The sequence below is a fragment of the Saccopteryx leptura genome, chromosome 10 (genome assembly GCF_036850995.1).
Source record: "Saccopteryx leptura isolate mSacLep1 chromosome 10, mSacLep1_pri_phased_curated, whole genome shotgun sequence".
NCBI classification, from domain to species: domain Eukaryota; kingdom Metazoa; phylum Chordata; class Mammalia; order Chiroptera; family Emballonuridae; genus Saccopteryx; species Saccopteryx leptura.
Window position 1 is genome coordinate 56,796,235 of NC_089512.1, and position 18,616 is coordinate 56,814,850.

The 18,616-nt window shown below is 41.0% G+C and overlaps 1 protein-coding gene across 30 annotated transcripts in view; it reads right to left on the bottom strand.

Moving 5' to 3' along the window:
- PBRM1 (polybromo 1) overlaps positions 1 to 18,616 on the bottom strand; it is a 155,405-nt gene that overhangs the window by 52,975 nt on the left and 83,814 nt on the right. For all 30 annotated transcript variants that reach the window (XM_066350658.1, XM_066350677.1, XM_066350670.1 and 27 more), the window contains 4 exons: positions 15,250 to 15,461; positions 8,086 to 8,271; positions 2,816 to 2,973; positions 1,915 to 2,178 (listed from right to left, as the gene is read on the bottom strand). In XM_066350658.1, the coding sequence (XP_066206755.1) occupies positions 1,915 to 2,178; positions 2,816 to 2,973; positions 8,086 to 8,271; positions 15,250 to 15,461 (820 nt within the window). The remainder of the gene's footprint in view (positions 1 to 1,914; positions 2,179 to 2,815; positions 2,974 to 8,085; positions 8,272 to 15,249; positions 15,462 to 18,616) is intronic.

Sequence of the window (18,616 nt, forward strand, 5' to 3'; positions counted from 1 at the left end):
TTGGCTGGAGATCCCTGGTTAAGGTACATATGAGAAGCAATCAATAATAAACTAAAGTGACACAACTATGAGTTGATGCTTCTCATCTCTCTCCCCCACTCCTGTCTCTCTCTAGCCTGACCAGGTGATGGCGCAGTGGATAGAGAGTCAGACTGGGATGCAGAGGACCCAGGTTCGAGACCCCGAGGTCGCCAGCTTGAGCGTGGGCTCATCTGGTTTGAACAAAAAAGCCCACCAACTTGAAGCCAAGGTCGCTGGCTCCAGCAAGGTGTTACTCGGTCTGCTGAAGACCCGCGGTCAAGGCACATATGAGAAAGTAATCAATGAACAACTAGGGTGTTGCAACGCGCAATGAAAAACTAATGATTGATGCTTCTCATCTCTCTCCGTTCCTGTCTGTCTGTCCCTATCTATCCCTCTCTCTGACTTACTCTCTGTCTCTGTAAAAAATAAATAAAATTAAACAATTCAACCTTTAAAAAAAAAAAAAAAATACTTTTCCCAAGTTTTTTTCTTTTTCTTTTTTGGCATCAAAATTCATGAGACTGAACTGCTGTTTTTGTTTTTCTTTTGTCAGGTTTTGGAATCATGATTATTCTGGCTTTGTAAAACAAACTGGAAAGTTTTCTTTGTTCTCCATGCTCTGAAATAATTTTTTTTTTGAAATAATTTAAACATTATAATTATAGGGCCCCTAAAGGGTTAAAAGAATTCACATATAAATTATCTGATCTGAGTATTCCTTGGGGTTAGCACTGACCTTTTTAATTTAATTTTTTTTTTTTGTATTTTTCTGAAGCTGGAAACAGGGAGAGACAGTCAGACAGACTCCCACATGCGCCCGACCGGGATCCACCTGGCATGCCCACCAGGGGGCGACGCTCTGCCCAACAGGGGCCGATGCTCTGCCCCTCCGGGGCGTCGCTCTGTCGAGACCAGAGCCACTCTAGCGCCTGGGGCAGAGGCCAAGGAGCCATCCCCAGCGCCCGGGCCATCTTTGTTCCAATGGAGCCTCGGCTGCGGGAGGGGAAGAGAGAGACAGAGAGGAAGGAGAGGGGGAGGGTGGAGAAGCAGATGGGTGCTTCTCCTGTATGCCCTGGCCAGGAATCGAACCCGGGACCTCTGCACGCCAGGCCGACGCTCTACCACTGAGCCAACCAGCCAGGGCCAGCACTGACCTTTTTAAAAAATGTCTTCATATTGTTGTTCACTTATTGTTATATCTCTTTTTTTTTTTTTCAGAGACAGAGAGAGAGTCAGAGAGAGGGATAGATAGGGACAGACAGACAGGAACGGAGAGAGATGAGAATCATCAATCATCAGTTTTTCGTTGTGGCACTTTAGCTGTTCATTGATTGCTTTCTCATATGTGCCTTGACTGTGGGCCTTCAGCAGACCGAGTAACCCCTTGCTCAAGCCAGCGACCTTGGGTCCAAGCTGGTGAGCCTTGCTCAAACCAGATGAGCCTGCACTCAAGCTGGCGACCTCAGGGTCTCGAACCTGGGTCCTCTGCATCCCAGTCCGATGCTCTATCCACTGTGCCACAGCCTGGTCAGGCTTGTTATATCTCTTCTTGAAACCATTTTAGTAATTTATATTATCCTACAAAACTATTCATTTTATTTATTCAAGCTTTCAAATTTATTAACAGAATTATATAAGCCTTTAAATTTCTTCCACATTTTAAATGTCTGAGCATAATTCCCTTCATTTTTATGAAGATGGTTGGTAGTTTATCTTACTACACCTGTCAGAGGATTAGCACTCAGATTTACTTTTAAATTCTACTGTTCTGTTGGCTAAGTATTAATTTCTGTCTTTCCTGTATAGTCCCCTTCTTTCTGTTTGGCTAAAGTTTTATATTGTTTATTTTGTAATGGAAAATTCTTTACTGTGTGGCTATTATCTACATACCTTTTCCAAGTTAAAATTGTCTTCAGTTCGACTGTCTTCTGAGTTGTCTGTGTTCTTCTCATCATCACCTTTATCTGCATTTGCAAATACAGAGGCCACTCGAACAACAGGCAGGGGCACATCCCGAGGGACAAACCTAACTGAACTGATGGGCATGGTCCATAGTTTAATCTTCTTAAAAGATTTGGTTTTGGCCGAATACCGAGATTCACAGACAAATACATCCTCATCTCGAAAGTTCTCTGGGCATAATTTAAAGTATTCCTGGGGAATATAAGAATAAAATTAATTAGGTAAATTTTCTGAAAACCAGTGAGCCAAAAAAACAAAAGTAAACACCAACCAACCTAATAAAAGTTAAACTGTTAAGACTTTCTGACCATTAATAACAAACAGTAAATAATGGTCTAGTAGTATTTATTTGTTTGCTTCAGAATGACTTTATTAAATATATACCATTTAGCTTATTTACCTAACAATTACCCCTTTGAAACTATATTAGTATTTCATACAGCTATAATGTTCCTTAAAGCTATGGGTTGGGCTCCTGAGCCTATATTAGATACATACATAAAAAGTAAATCTTAATACTGAGAACCACACTAGCTAGTTATAATGATCTTAAAGAAAATGTCATTCTAAAAAATTAAGTCTGGCAATATAAAAACTTTAAGTTGACTGCATATACTAGTTACATAGTATAGGCAGCAAATGGTCATTTACCTTCACTGTTCAGGCTAACTTTTTTCTAAATCTTTATATACAGGTCACACACAGTTTAAAAAATATTTTTTTCCAGTTTAAAACAGAGCTCTTAATTTTATACATATCAATTTTTTTGTGCTTATAACTTTTATTCTTATGGAATGATTTATACTTTTTGAACTAATATGTTTCTTACCTTGACAAACATGACCACACATTTTCCTAGAATTTTACTAACTGGAACTTTATTGTAATAGTCACTCTTAAAAACTTCTTTTTCTAGGAATTTTCGTGTAGCCAGATGGAATGTTTCATTTGGCCGATAAAACCAACAGCCATACAACCATTTTTCTCCTCAAAAACAAAAAAGAGAGAGAATTATTGATGATAGCAATCACATAGTCTTTACAGAATGAGAAAATCCATTCTGCCATGGTCTGAACCTACCAATGTGCTTTCTAGGCCACATTCTTAATATAATTATCGTAGAAGGAATAATACTTTAAAATAATGAAGTGTACTAAGGCCTTGAAAATGCTACTTTCTCCCTCATATTAAAAAATATGTAATACATAGAATAAAGAAGGTGATAGGACCTGCTTTACTCTGCTGGGGTCAAATACAAAAGTATTTCACATAATGAACAGCGGAAAGAATTGGACTGCCTGGATCACATTTCTGCCTGCTTTTGGCTTCGATAACTCCTATTCATTCACCGTGTCTCAAATTAAAGGTAATTTTTCTAAGAAGCCTTTATGAAATCAAATTCTAAGTCAAGGCACATCTCTCTATAATTATTTTTTATTTGTGATTTTTACTGAAGTTGTTCTGCCAGGTGTAAAACATAACCCTGGTGTTCTTCTGAATCTCTGCTATCTTATGGAGTTTGATGCAGGGTGTGTTTTTATATTTTTAAATATTTATTTTTCCATTGATTTGAGAGAGGAAGGGAGATAGGGAGAGAGGGAAGAGACAAGTCATTATTCCACTTAGTTGTGTACCCACTGATTCCTTCTCATATGTGCCCTGACCAAGGCTCAAACCAGTGACCCTAGAATTGAACTGACGACCTTGACACTGTGCGACAATGCTCTATCCACTGTGCCACTGGCCAGGGCAAAATTTTTATTTATTGATAGATTTTAGGAAAGAAAGAGAGGAAGGGAGAGAGACAGAAAATGAACCTGTTGCTCTATCCAAGCATTTATTGACCATCCATGCATTTATTGGTCAATTCTTGTATGTGCCCTGACCAAGGACTGAAACCACAATCTTGATGTATCAGGACAATGCTCTAACCAACAGAGCTACCCGCCAGCTATCCAGCCAGGATTTCATGGAAATGTGTTTTTTTTTTTGTTTTTTTGTTTTTGTTTTTTTTTGTATTTTTCTGAAGCTGGAAACGGGGAGGCAGTCAGACAGACTCCCGCATGCGCCTGACCGGGATCCACCCGGCACGCCCACAAGGGGGTGATGCTCTGCCCATCCGGGGCCTCGCTCTGTCGCAACCAGAGCCAGTCTAGCGCCTGAGGCGCAGGCCATGGAGCCTTCCCCAGCGCCCGGGCAAACTTTGCTCCAATGGAGCCTTGGCTGCAGGAGGGGAAGAGAGAGACAGAGAGGAAGGAGAGGGGGAGGAGTGGAGAAGCAGATGGGCACTTCTCCTATGTGCCCTGGCTGGGAATCGAACCCAGGACTTCTGATGCCAGGCTGACGCTCTACCACTGAGTCAACCGGCCAGGGCCTCATGGCAATGTCTGAGAGAGAGAAAGAGAAGGAGAGTCAGAGAGAGAAGAAAGGGATAGACAGGGTCAGACAGATAGGAAGGGAGAGAGGTAAAAAGCATTGTCTCGTTTCAGCATTTTATTTATTTATTTATTTTTAACATTTATTTCTCCCAGTTCTTTTTCTTTTTCTTTTTCTTTACAAAGACACAGAGAGAGTAAGAGAGAGGGACAGACAGGAACGAAGAGATGAGAAGCATCAATCATCAGTTTTTCGTTGCGACACTAGTTGTTCATTGATTGCTTTCTCATATGTGCTTTGACTGTGGGCCTTCAGCAGACCGAGTAATACCTTGCTCAAGCCAGTGACCTTGGGTCCAAACTGGTGAGCTTTGCTCAAACCAGATGATCGTGTGCTCAAGCAGGCGACCTTGGGGTCTTGAACCTGGGTCTTCCGCATCCCAGTCCGATGCTCTATTCACTGCGCCACCGCCTGGTCAGGCTTATTTTTTTAAAATTATTTTTATTTATTTATTCATTTTAGAGAAGAGAGAGAGAGAGAGAGAGAGAGGAGGGAGGAGCAGGAAGCATCAACTCTCCCATATATGCATTGACCGGGCAAGCCCAGGGTTTAGAACCGGCGACCTCCAGGATACAAAATTAACATACAAAAGTCCATAGCCTTTCTATATGCCAACAATGAAATATTAGAAAACGAACTCAAAAAAATAATCCCCTTCACGATTGCAACAAAAAAAATAAAATACCTAGGAATAAACATAACAAAGAATGTAAAGGACCTTTATAATGAAAATTACAAAGCATTGTTAAGGGAAATCGAAAAAGATACAATGAAATGGAAAAATATTCCTTGTTCTTGGATAGGAAGAATAAATATAATCAAAATGGCCATATTACCCAAAGCAATATACAAATTTAATGCAATTCCCATCAAAATTCCTATGAGATTTCTTAAAGAAATGGAACAAAAAATCATCAGATTTCTATGGAACTATAAAAGACCCCGAATAGCCAAAACAATCCTAAGGAAAAAGAATGAAGCTGGGGGCATTACAATACCTGACTTTAAACTATATTATAGGGCCACGATAATCAAAACAGCATGGTATTGGCAGAAAAATAGACACTCAGACCAATGGAACAGAATAGAAAGCCCAGAAATAAAACCACATATATATGGTCAAATAATCTTTGATAAAGGGGCTAACAACACACAATGGAGAAAAGAAAGCCTCTTCAACAAATGGTGTTGGGAAAACTGGAAAGCCACATGCAAAAGAATGAAACTCGACTACAGCCTGTCCCTGTGTACTAAAATTAATTCAAAATGGATCAAAGACCTAAATATAAGACCTGAAACAATAAAGTACATAGAAGAAGACATAGGTACTAAACTCATGGACCTGGGTTTTAAAGAACATTTTATGAACTTGACTCCAATGGCAAGAGAAGTGAAGGCAAAGATAAATGAATGGGACTACATCAGAATAAAAAGTTTTTGCTCAGCAAGAGAAACTGATATCAAAATAAACAGACAGCCAACTAAATGGGAAATGATATTTTCAAACAACAGCTCAGATAAGGGCCTAATATCCAAAATTTACAAAGAACTCATAAAACTCAACAACAAACAAACAAACAATCCAATAAAAAAATGGGAAGAGGACATGAATAGACACTTCTCCCAGGAAGAGATACAAATGGCCAACAGATATATGAAAAGATGCTCAGCTTCATTAGTTATTAGGGAAATGCAAATCAAAACTACAATGAGATACCACCTCACCCCTGTTAGATTAGCTATTATCAACAAGACGGGTAATAGCAAATGTTGGAGAGGCTGTGGAGAAAAAGGAACCCTCATTCACTGTTGGTGGGACTGTAAAGTAGTACAACCATTATGGAGGAAAGTATGGTGGTTCCTCAAAAAACTGCAAATAGAACTACCTTATGACCCAGCAATCCCTCTACTGGGTATATACCCCAAAACCTCAGAAACATTGATACGTGAAGACACATGTAGCCCCATGTTCATTGCAGCACTGTTCACAGTGGCCAAGACATGGAAACAACCAAAAAGCCCTTCAATAGAAGACTGGATAAAGAAGATGTGGCACATATACACTATGGAATACTACTCAGCCATAAGAAATGATGACATCAGATCTTTTACAGCAAAATGGTGGGATCTTGATAACATTATAAGGAGTGAAATAAGTAAATCAGAAAAAAACAAGAACTACATGATTCCATACATTGGTGGAACATAAAAATGAGACTAAGAGACATGGACAAGAGTGTGGTGGTTACCAGGGGTGGGGGGAGGGAGGACATGGGAGGGAGGGAGGGAGAGAGTTAGGGGGAGGGGGAGGGGCACAGAGAACTAGATAGAGGGTGGCGGAGGACAATCTGACTTTGGGTGAGAGGTATGCAACATAATTTAATGACAAAATAACCTAGACATGTCTTCTTTGAATATATGTACCCTGATTTATTAATGTCATCCCATTACCATTAATAAAAATTTATTTAAAAAAAAAAAAAAAAGAACCGGCGACCTCAGCATTTCAGGTCAATGCTTGATCCACTGTGCCACCACAGGTCAGGCCTGTTGCAGCATTTTTAGTTGTTCATTGATTGCTTTAGCATACAGCTTTGACCAGGGGACTCCAGCTGAGAGAGTGACCCATTGCTCAAACAAGTGACTTTGGGCTTCAAGCCAGTGACCCTTGGGCTCAAGTTAACAACCTTTGGGCTCAAACCAGCAACCTCGGGGGTTCGAACCTAGTTCCTCAGCATCCCAGGTCGATGTTCTATCCACTGCACCATGCAGGCCATTGTGTGTTTTTAATAAATATCAGTTAAACAAATAAATCTCAGCAAGACTTCAAGAAGTTGCATTTCGCCTGAACAGGCAGTGGCGCAGTGGATAGAGCATCGACCTGGGATACTGAGGACCCAGGTTTGAAACACCAAGGTCGCCGGCTTGAGCATGGGCTCACCAGCTTGAGTGTGGGATAACAGACATGACCCCAAGCTCACTGGCTTAAGCAAGGGGTCAGTCACTAGCTCAGCTGGAGCCCCCTGGTCAAGGCACATATGAGAGGCAATCAATGAACAACTGAAGTGCTGCAACAATGACTTGATGCTGCTTTTCATCTCTCTCCCTTCCTGTCTGTCCTTCTCTCTCGGTAAAAAAAAAAAAAAAAAAGTTACATTTCAACTGACTTGGTGGTAATGCAGCAGATAGAGTGCCAACCTGGGATGCTGGGGTATCAGGTTTGACACCCAGAGGTTGCTGGCTTGAGCACAGGCTCGTCAGCTGTCACCAGCTTGAATATGGGATCACTGAAATGATACAATGGTCCCTGGCTTGAGCAAGGGGTCACTGGCTCAGCTTTAACTGCCTAGTCAAGGCACATTTGAGAGGCAATCAATGAACAACTAAAAGTGACACAATTACCAGTTGATGCTTTTTATCTCTCTCCCTTCCTGTCTCTCTCTAAAAAAGAAAGTTACATTTCTTTCGATTCAACTGTGCCACTGCTCCACAGGGCTAGGTCCTATGTTTTTCATATAGAGAGTACTTAATTAACTTTATATATTGTAGAACAGCTATTGTTAGAAGACAAAAAATGCCTGAATAATAATTTTCTTCCCTGAGGACCAAGGAGTAAAACAGTCACATCTCACAGATCTGCCTTTCAACTTAAAATGAACTTACCAGCAGAATCTTCCCACAGTCTCTCAATACAGACTATATGTGGTTGTAGGTTAGCTTCTGCGGGCTCTACATAGACGTAATCTCCAACATGGTACATGCTGTTCTTAAAGCTGCAGTCCTGGCTATATGTGCGATGTAAGCCTGAGAGGCCTGTTGCACCTGAGGAATCTTCACTCTTTTCAGCCTCTTAGGTAAAAAAGACAAAGGTGGTTCTCATTAAGGAATGTTAGAATCAGGTGTAGGACTCAAACGACACATACTATATTTAATTCTTTTCCAGACATGCAAAGGCAGGATTCAGGGCAAATAGTGCGATATCCACATTATTCTCAACAGCCTCTACTCGAAGCTGCCTTCTTGAATTACAACTAACTGCCATTAAATAAATACATTCAATAAAGGATCTACAAAATAAAATGATTATCATAATAGTACATGCTCAGTGTAGTCATTCTGGATGATACATAGGTCACTTGTAAATCACGTAATCCTAGAGATAATCTCACATGCACTTCATCTTCATCTTAATTCCTCTGAAAGTATTTTCTAATAGTTATTACACAGATATTGGCACAATTAATGGTATCTTACAACTGAGGAAATATGGAATATGTATATTATACAACAGGGGTCCCCAAACTTTTTACACAGGGGGCCAGTTCACTGTCCCTCAGACCATTGGAGGGCCGGACTATAAAAAAAACTATGAACAAATCCCTATGCACACTGCACAGATCTTATTATAAAGTAAAGAAACAAAACAGGAAAAATACAATATTTAAAATAAAGAACAAGTAAATTAAAATCAACAAACCAGTATTTCAATGGGAACTATGGGCCTGCTTTTGGCTAATGAGATAGTCAATGTGCTCCTCTCACTGACCACCAATTAAAGAGGTGCCCCTTCCGAAGTGCGGTGGGGGCTGGATAAATGGCCTCAGGGGGCCGCAGTTTGGGGACCCCTGTTATACAATAAACTATATATGTACACACAACATATCATGATCATTTCTCGAGACTAACTACTACTTTTCAACAGAACTTTGATTTTTGTTAAATAAAACTTTTTTTTTTTTTTTGTATTTTTCTGAAGCTGGAAATGGGGAGAGACAGACAGACTCCCGCATGCGCCCAACCGGGATCCACCCGGCACGCCCACCAGGGGCGATGCTCTGCCCCTCTGGGGCGTCCCTCTGCCGCGACCAGAGCCACTCTAGCGCCTGGTGCAGAGGCCAAGGAGCCATCCCCACCGCCCAAGCCATCTTTGCTCCAATGGAGCCTTGGCTGCGGGAGGGGAAGAGAGAGACAGAGAGGAAGGAGGGGGTGGGGGTGGAGAAGCAAATGGGCGCTTCTCCTACGTGCCCTGGCCGGAAATCGAACCCGGGTCCCCCGCACGCCAGGCCGACGCTCTACCGCTGAGCCAGCCGGCCAGGGCAAATAAAACTTTTTAATGGCTCCAGTAAGCCACTGTTTGCAAATACCATAGTTGTTTTGTTTTGGGGAATAAAGTTCTGCCCACATCTTTATTTCCTTAGGATAATTTTCATTAACAGAACAGTTGGAAATAAGTATTTTAAATGTTTTTTTTTAAATGCAAATTCCAAACTGACCCCTTAAAAGTATATAACAATTTAGGTCCCTCACTGGCTACCAGGGGTCAGTTTCTCCATTTCCTAACATTGGTATACTAGATCCTTATACTTCTGGTAAAGCTTTGCCATTTTGGTGGAAAATGTTATTGAATAGTTGATTAATCAAGTGAATTCCTGTGACACATGCAGCATATTCACAGGGTTCTTGAGAATTTTTTTTTTCTTTCATTTTTCCGAAGCTGGAAACAGGGAGGCAGTCAGACAGACTCCCGCATGCGCCCGACTGGGATCCACCCTGCATGCCCACCAGGGGGCGATGTTCTGCCCCTCTGTTGCATCCAGAGCCATTCTAGCGCCTGAGGCAGAGGCCACAGAGCCATCCCCAGCGCCCGGGCCATCTTTGCTCCAATGGAGCCTCGGCTGCGGGAGGGGAAGAGAGAGACAGAGAGGAAGGAGAGGAGGAGGGGTGGAGAGGCAGATGGGCGCTTCTCCTGTGTGCCCTGGCCGGGAATTGAACCCGGGACTCCTGCACGCCAGGCCGACGCTCTACCGCTGAGCCAACCGGCCAGGGCCACAGGGTTCTTGAGAATTTTATGCCAGCAAGAATATGTCAACTAGGATGAAAGAACATAGAGTACAAAATGAAAGAGGGCTATTAAATCCCCCAAATTCTAGAGACAGGAAAATGGGCTGATATAAAAAACTCAGCTGTAAACACATGCTACCTATGCCTGACCGGGCAGTGGCGCAGTGGATAGAGCCTTGGACTGGGATGCAGAGGACCCAGGTTTGAGACCCTGAGGTCGCCAGCTTGAGTGCAGGCTCATCTGGTTTGAGCAAAGCTCAACAGCTTGGATCCAAGGTCGCTGGCTTGAGTAAGGGCTTACTTGGTCTGCTGTAGCTCCACGGTCAAGGTACATATGAGAAAGCAATCAATGAACAACTAAAGTGCCACAACGAAAAACTGATGATTGATGCTTCTCATCTCTCTCCGTTCCTGCCTGTCTGTCCCTATCTATCCCTCTGACTCTCGCTCTGTCATTGTAAAAAAACAAAAAAACACATGCTACCTATTTTATGAAAAAGGATGATTCAGAGAGCAGAGTATTGAGCCACAGAGAACTATGTATATTTCCAAGACTTAAAACCTAATGAAGTCTGCCCCTCCGGATTTTTGAAATTGCTAGGAATTGATGACACTTTCTTTTCCCTTCCATTTCTTTCTTTTGAATGGAAATGACTCTCTTAGCCTATGCATTTCCATCATTGTATTATAGGAGCAGAGAACTTGTTTTAGTTTCACAGATCTACAAATGGAGAAGGATTGTGTCCCAGGATGGATTACACTCAGAGACTCACCCATATACCTAAATTTAGATTAAGTAATGAGATTTGGGACTTCTTTTTTTCTTAAGTGAGAAGCGTGGAGGCAGAGGCAGACTCCTCCATGCGCCCTGACTGGGATCCACCCAGCAGCCCCCCATGGGGTGTTGCTCTGCCCATCTGAGGCCATTGCTCCATTGCTCAGCAACCAAGATCTTCCTAGCACCTAATGCAGAGGTCATGGAACCATCCTCAGTGCCATGGCCAACTCATTCCAAGAAAGCCATGGCTGCAGGAGGGGAAGAGAGGGAGGAAGGGAGGGAGAGAGAGAGAGAGAGAGAGAGAGAGAGAGAAACAAGAGGGGGAAGGGTAGAGAAACAGATAGTCGCTTCTCCTATGTGCCCAGACCAGGAATTGAACCTGGGACATCCACATGCCAGGCCAACGCTCTACCACTGAGACAATGGGACAGGGCCAAGATTTGGGACTTTTGAATTGATGATATTAGATGAGATTTTGGTACCTGGTAGAGGAATGTTACTTAACAAATATCTAAAAAAATATGGAAGTTACTTTGGAATTGGGTAATAAGCAGAGACTGGAAGAATTTTGAGAAGCATGACAGAAAATTTAGTCTTCACTGCCTTGAACAGATTGTTGATAGAGAAATGAACATCAACAACTTGGCAGCTGAAGACTCAAGAAAATGAAGAAAAATGTTATTGAAAAGTGGAGGAAAGGGATCTTCATTACATGTATAGAAAACTTAGCAGAACTGTGTCTTGAGGTTATTTGGATTCTGGGTCTCCTGTGCTTATCTTTTATTTACCTTTCTCTTTCTTTATTTCCATTTGTTGTTCTATTCCTTCAGAGATTTCTTCAACTTTATCTTCTAATCCTTTTATCATTAAAATTTTTAATTAAGTAAATTTGACATATAATATGTAAATTTAAGGTGTATAAAGTGTTACTCTGATGTTTATATATTGTTGTCATTGTAGTTTTATATTTATCACATTACATAATTATAGTACAAATCTGTCTATATTATACTGTGCATTAGACTTCCACTACTCATTTACTACTTGTAAGTTTGTGTCATTAAACAACAATTTTATCCCTCATCCCTCTCTACTATAATTTTTTTTTTTTGACAGAGAGAGAGACAGATAGGGACAGACAGGAAGGGAGAGAGATGAGAAGCATCAGTTCTTCATTGTGGCACCTTAGTTGTTCATTGATTGCTTTCTCATATGTGCCTTGACCATGGTGGGGGATGTGGTGGGGGAAGCTACAGGAGAGCAATTGACCCCTTGCTCAAGCCAGCGACCTTTCAGGCTCAAGCTAGAGACCACGGGGTCAGGTCTATGATCCATGTTCAAGCCAGCAACCCTGCGCTCAAAATGGCGACCTTGGGGTTTCGAACCTGGGTCCTCTGCGTCCCAGTCCGACGCTCTATCCACTGCGCCACCGCCTGGTCAGGTTGTTTTTTGGTTTTTTTTTTACATTATTTTCTTCTGCTTTTACATTTTTTGTTTCATCCAAGATCATTTTTTCTTTTTGTTTTGTTCTCTATTTCACATCTTAGTGATTTTCCTTAAATATTTGGTCCTATTTAAATAAGTACCTATTCCTATTTTAAGTTGAAATGCTAAAAAAGTTGATTACAAGTTCCCTATGCATACATAGAACTGGTTGATTGGTGATTTTATTGGGGACTTCCAGATGTTAACTTTAGTTTTTCCACATTGCCTGGTCCGTTTTTTTTTAAATTAAAAAAAATTTTTTATTTACTGATTTAGAAAGAGAAGGAGAAAGGCAGAAAAATCAATGTTTCTGTATGTGTCCTGACTGGGGATCGAGCCAGAACCCTCTGATTATCAGGTTGATGCTCTAACCAACTGAGCTATCCAGCAAGGGCTGCCTGGTCCTTTTCTTAAGAGAAATAAAATCTCCTGTTCTCAGAACTCTAAGCCTGACTGCCAGCATTCTAGGAGCTAAGTAGTTAAGAGGGCTGGGGGTGGGGAGTGAGGTGTCTCACTATTTAGTATAAATTCTTTTTTCAGAACTATAACCTCACCCTTAGGTCTTCCTGGTTGTCCCTAAGTATAAAACAGTGGTTATCCACAGACAGGCAACTGAAAACCATTGGTCAGACTCTTTAGGATGAAGTCACTGGAAGGGTTTGGGAGAAGATCTGGTAATTCATTAAATTTAGACTTCCAACTAATCCTTCTGTTTTAAGCTCCCCGTGCACCTTCATTTTCAGGAATACCTGGTATTCTAATCCCTGTGCAGTTCTAGACAGAAAATGGCCTGCTTAAGGTCTTCATCCAATGTTGCATTGAAGCCAGTGTTAGCAACTTATTCATTCATTTTCTAGATTTCTAATTTTAATTGCCATTATCTCTTCTTTCACTGTTTTCTTTTACTTTTTTTTAGGCCAAGGAATGCTTCTGTGTTTGTCTTTTTTTGTTGTTTTTGTTTTTGTATTTTTCTGAAGTGAGAAGCGGGGAGGCAGAAAGACAAACTCCTGCATGCACCTGACCAGGATCCACCTGGCATACCCACCAGAAGGCAATACTCTGCCCATCTGAGGCATTGCTCTGTTGCAACTGGAGCCATTCTAGCTCCTGAGGCAGAGGCCATGGAGCCATCCCCAGCACCCGGGCCATCTTTGCTCCAATGGAGCCTTGGCTGCGGGAGGGGAAGAGAGAGATAGAGAAGAAGGAGAGGGGGGAGTGGAGAAGCAGATGGGTGCTTCTCCTGTGTGCCCTGGCCGAAAATCAAACCTGGGACTTCCACAAGCTGGGCCGACACTCTACTGCTGTGCTAGCCGGCCAGGGCTCTTTTGTTTTGTTTTAAAATCCCCTTTCCATCATTTTAGAGATGTTTGGGAAGAAGTAGCAATAGGCTACTTCTTGTATTTGTGTACAATGTCATGTTTAAGTGGAAGTTCTCTGTTGTTTTATCTTTACTTACTTACCCTTGTATGAGTAGTTCTAGTACTTAATACAATAATTATTACATTATTACATAGTATTTGGTTTCCCTTAATATTCACTAAAAAACCTTCTCTATAGCTTAAAGATATAGAGGGCAAACTGACATACACACCACTATCCTACTTTCTGCTGTTGTATTGTCCTTTAATATTCATAAATTAACCTGACATAGGACAATCTGAAGCAGACTGTAGTTCTCTCATGGCTAGAAATAACTAGTTACAATAACCTTTACCCTGCTTCTATAGCGTTTCCTTCTCAGTCCTTCTAGTGCTGACTTCACATTTTTACGGCAAGGCTCTACTTCTTATCTATTTCTAGTCACACTGCTGAGAAATATAGTCTATGTTTTAGTGCAACCCCCCTCCCCCAAATAAACAGAGTTATTAACAGGGATGCTCTGGCAGCCTCAGAAAGCAGCTCTCTGCAACAGGGCTCCCTTTCCTCTAGTCATAAAACAGGTACAGTGCTGAGAAAGGGACAACAATTTCCTACTGTCTTTGTCTTTATGTTGCTCTGCTTTTCTTTTTTTCTTTTAAAGATTTTATATGTTTATTTTAGAGAGAGAAGAGAAAGACAGGGGGCGGGGGTATCGGGAAACATAAACTTACAGTAGTAGTTGCTTCTCGTATGTGCCTTGATGGGGCAAGCCCAGGGTTTCAAACTGGCGACCACTGCATTCCAGGTCAACACTTTATCCACTACACCAGTTAGGCAGAAACAACCAAATTTCTAATAAAAATTCTTACTGTCAAAATATTTCTAACTTTTGACAAGTGACTCTAAGTAATATTTTTCTGCTGATACAATTAAAAATTTTTTAAATTTCCTTCTTGTTATCAGGTTCAGCCAAAATATCATCTATTTATCTGACCTGGAGTCTGTACAAGAAGACGCATGCTGCCGAGCAATGTAAGAGAACCTCGATGCACTTAGGACTGAGAATGCTTCCCAGCCCAAGCCGGGACCCTTAGGCTTTTATCTACCAATAGTATTAATCTCCCACACACGTGAATTAATTAACTCTGTTCCTGAAATACTACATTAACAGCTGTGTCACATCTTTTCCAGTCTGATGACCAAATGATAAAAACACTTCCATCTTACTATGTCTATTCTGAAAGTGTCAACATCCTGAATTTGCATTTATAAAAACAGGACTCTTTTCCACAGCTAATTATAAGACAAGCTATAAAAAAGTATAGTATATTTCTTTATAGTTAGTAAAATAAAAAGAAACCAACCTCTTTTTTCTTCTTCTCGTTTTAGTTTATCTTCCTCTATTTCTTTTGGTAATTTTTCCTTTTTCTCTTTTTCCACATCATTATGCAAATGTTTTGTGGTATAGCTGAGTGCCGGTGAAAGAAGAATCTCTCCATTTTTGCAGAGTTCATCACGAATTTTAATAAAAAACTGCTGAAGTTCTACTGCATCTTCATATATTTCAGAATCTGTCCTATAACATCAAGAGTATCTATTGACACACAAGCTGCCTTTTTTTTTAATAGTAAATTTATTTATTTATTTTTTTACAGAGACAGAGAGAGAGTCAGAGAGAGAGGGATAGATAGGGACAGACAGACAGGAACGGAGAGAGATGAGAAGCACCAATCAACAGTTTTTCATTGTGACACCTTAGTTGTTCATTGATTGCTTTCTCATATGTGCCTTGACTGTGGGCCTTCAGCAGACCGAGTAACCCCTTGCTCAAGCCAGCGACCTTGGGTCCAAGCTGGTGAGCTTTGCTCAAACCAGATGAGCCCGCACTCAAGCTGGCAACCTCGAGGTCTCAAACCTGGGTCCTCTGCATCCCAATCTGAGGCTCTATCCACTGCGCCATCGCCTGGTTAGGCCACAAGCTGCCTTTTTTAAATACTTCAATTACATATTAAATTCTACCAAATGCTTCCTTAATATGTAACTGACAGGACAGTACTTCTGCACAGTTCTAAGAAGGGTACCTCCTTAAAATTCATTAGAACAGAATCTGAAGTCATTTTTCCTTGGTAAGCCTTATGTCCACTAGTTTTCTTTTCTTAAAGGCTGCACCTTGTACAGCTCACGAAAAAAAGAACCTCACACAGTTTTCTGGCATATGCATCAGTTGATCTGGCGACAGAAGTGGGCTGCCAGAATCAAGGACTATATACTAAGGCTCCATACCTTTAAGTGTTAGATGCTCTAACACTTACTTGCATCTGATCTTCGGATTTTTATTTTCTCTTAACTGAGGTCCCAACACATTACATAAAGTTTTAACAAAAGATTTAGGCAATTGTCCCTTTTTTCTTTTTGGATCTGTATATCATGGTTGCCTAGGCTGGTAGGACTCAAGAGAATATTTGACCTAAACTGCAAAGTTACAAGGCATTCTATAATGGTTATTGGTCAGGGTTCATTTCAGTTTCCCAGAACTAACTACATAATTCTGGGGGACCATCAGAAGCAACACAGTGAGAGATGGAAAAAAACTGTCATCTCAAAAAAGTTTTTAAAGTTCTTTTTAAAGTAAGAGGACTGGGCAAAATAACTCCAAAATTAGGACGGGTAGAAATTTTATTACTATCACAACCCACTGCGGTCTGAGAAAGGCTTAAATATAATTCTATTAACTAAGAATACCAAGATCCAAAAAATTATTCACAAAGGTAACCACAGACAAAATCTTAGCAGTAGTTATATAGACATCCTGGTCAGGGAAATGTGGCAGGCAGAGCAAGCCCAATCAGCTGCCTTCTGATACCTACCACTAGAGCATCAGACTTTAGCAAGGAGTCCAGAATGATTCTTTTCATCAGAGAAAGGTGAACTGGCAAAAAAAAAAAATCTGAAAACACTGCCAATAACAACCAAAATGAATGTTTCTGGAAAGGTGTTTTTTTTTTGTTTTTTTTGACAGAGAGTGAGTCAGAGAGAGGGACAGATAGGGACGGACAGACAGGAAAGGAGAGAGCAGAAGCATCAATTCTTTGTTGCAGCACCTTAGTTGTTCATTGACTACTTTCTCATATGTGGCTTGACCAGGGGGCTACAGCAGAGCGAGTGACCCCTTGCTCAAGCCACTGACCTTTGGGCTCAAGTCAGCGACCATGGGGTCATGTTTATGAGCTATGTTCAAGCCAGCAACCCTGTACTCCTGCTGGTGAGCCCACACTCATGCTGGATGAGCCCACGCTCAAGCCGACGATCCTGGGGTTTTGAACCTGGGTCCCCTGCGACCCAGTCTGATGCTCTATCCATTGCACCACTGCCTGGTCAGGCACCATGGGTTATTCTTAAGTATTGTGTATAATATTCATTCACAAAGATAAGAATGGCCTCCCTTATGTCTTGCAACAAAGCTTTGGGTTTGAGAGTAAAACTGATCACTATCTCATAAGTAAGCCTTGGACTCTAACTTCCAGGCCTCAAAGGCAAACACCAGACATGTCAACAACAGAAAAATAAAAAAAGCTCATTTCCTAGGGATACAAATCTGGTTAATTCTTAAAATAATCATGTTACCTATATAAGATAATAAAGTTAATTATTTAAGATACAGATGTACTTTGGAATACTCACAAAACTAACACCAGGACATAATGGGGATGGCTGGGGTGACTTTAGACTTAAAAGACTATTTAAGTGAACTGAGAACAAGAACAAAAGTCAGAAGTCTAAGCTCCATGAAAGCAGGGTTTGTCTGTTTTATCCACTGGGGTATCCTATGCATCCAGATAATGCTCGTAACTGGTAGCCACTCAATAAACATTTGTTGAATAAAGGAGAAAAATAAATGAATGCAGATTCTGACTGCAAGATACACTCCCACCCCCCCATCTTTCTCTTTATTTCTATTCCTACTGTTGAATAAGAACCCATTTCCTAAATGTGTCACTCACCGGCCTCTCCAATCTGACCCCAACTACACTTGCCCCTTGACCACCACAGCGTATTCTCTTCATTTCCTAACCGTATGCCTTTACTGATACTATTTATGTGAATCTCATCCATTCTTCCATTTTCCCTCAAGCCTCAAGTTTTTTCCGAACTCTAGAGCAGAGTTCCTTACTCCACCATCTTTACTGAATATCAAGTTGTTATATGTTATCTCATGTCTGGAATTATTTTTCCCTAAGCATAGGTCCTATCCCAATTGTCAGACTTCAAGCTCTTAGAGCACAAAGCTCAAGCCTTATCATCCATGGTTGTGCTCCATGACTGGTGTGTTGGTAACTGTCTCAGCCCTAGCCCTCTACAGTGGGATACAAAATAAGCCACCACACTTAGCAGTTGTGTGATTTTGAGCAACTTCTGTCTCTGACTTTTTCACATACAAACTGGGAAGATTATCACCTTCCTAGAATGGCTATTACAAGGGTTACAGATTATCTACCTAAAGTGCTTAGCATGGCGATTTACAAAGACCAGGTGTTTAATAAGGACAGAAAATATTCCTATTAATTTTTCTTTCAAGATCTAGAACTAATGCAGGCTTCACAGATTCCCTAGATAGCATTACCCCATGCCAACTGCCTAAAGGTCTAGCTCTCAGCATGATAGACTGTAAGCTCCAATATGATAGAGTCTGTATCTTTAACTTTTTATATTCCCCCAACTGACTCTAAGAGT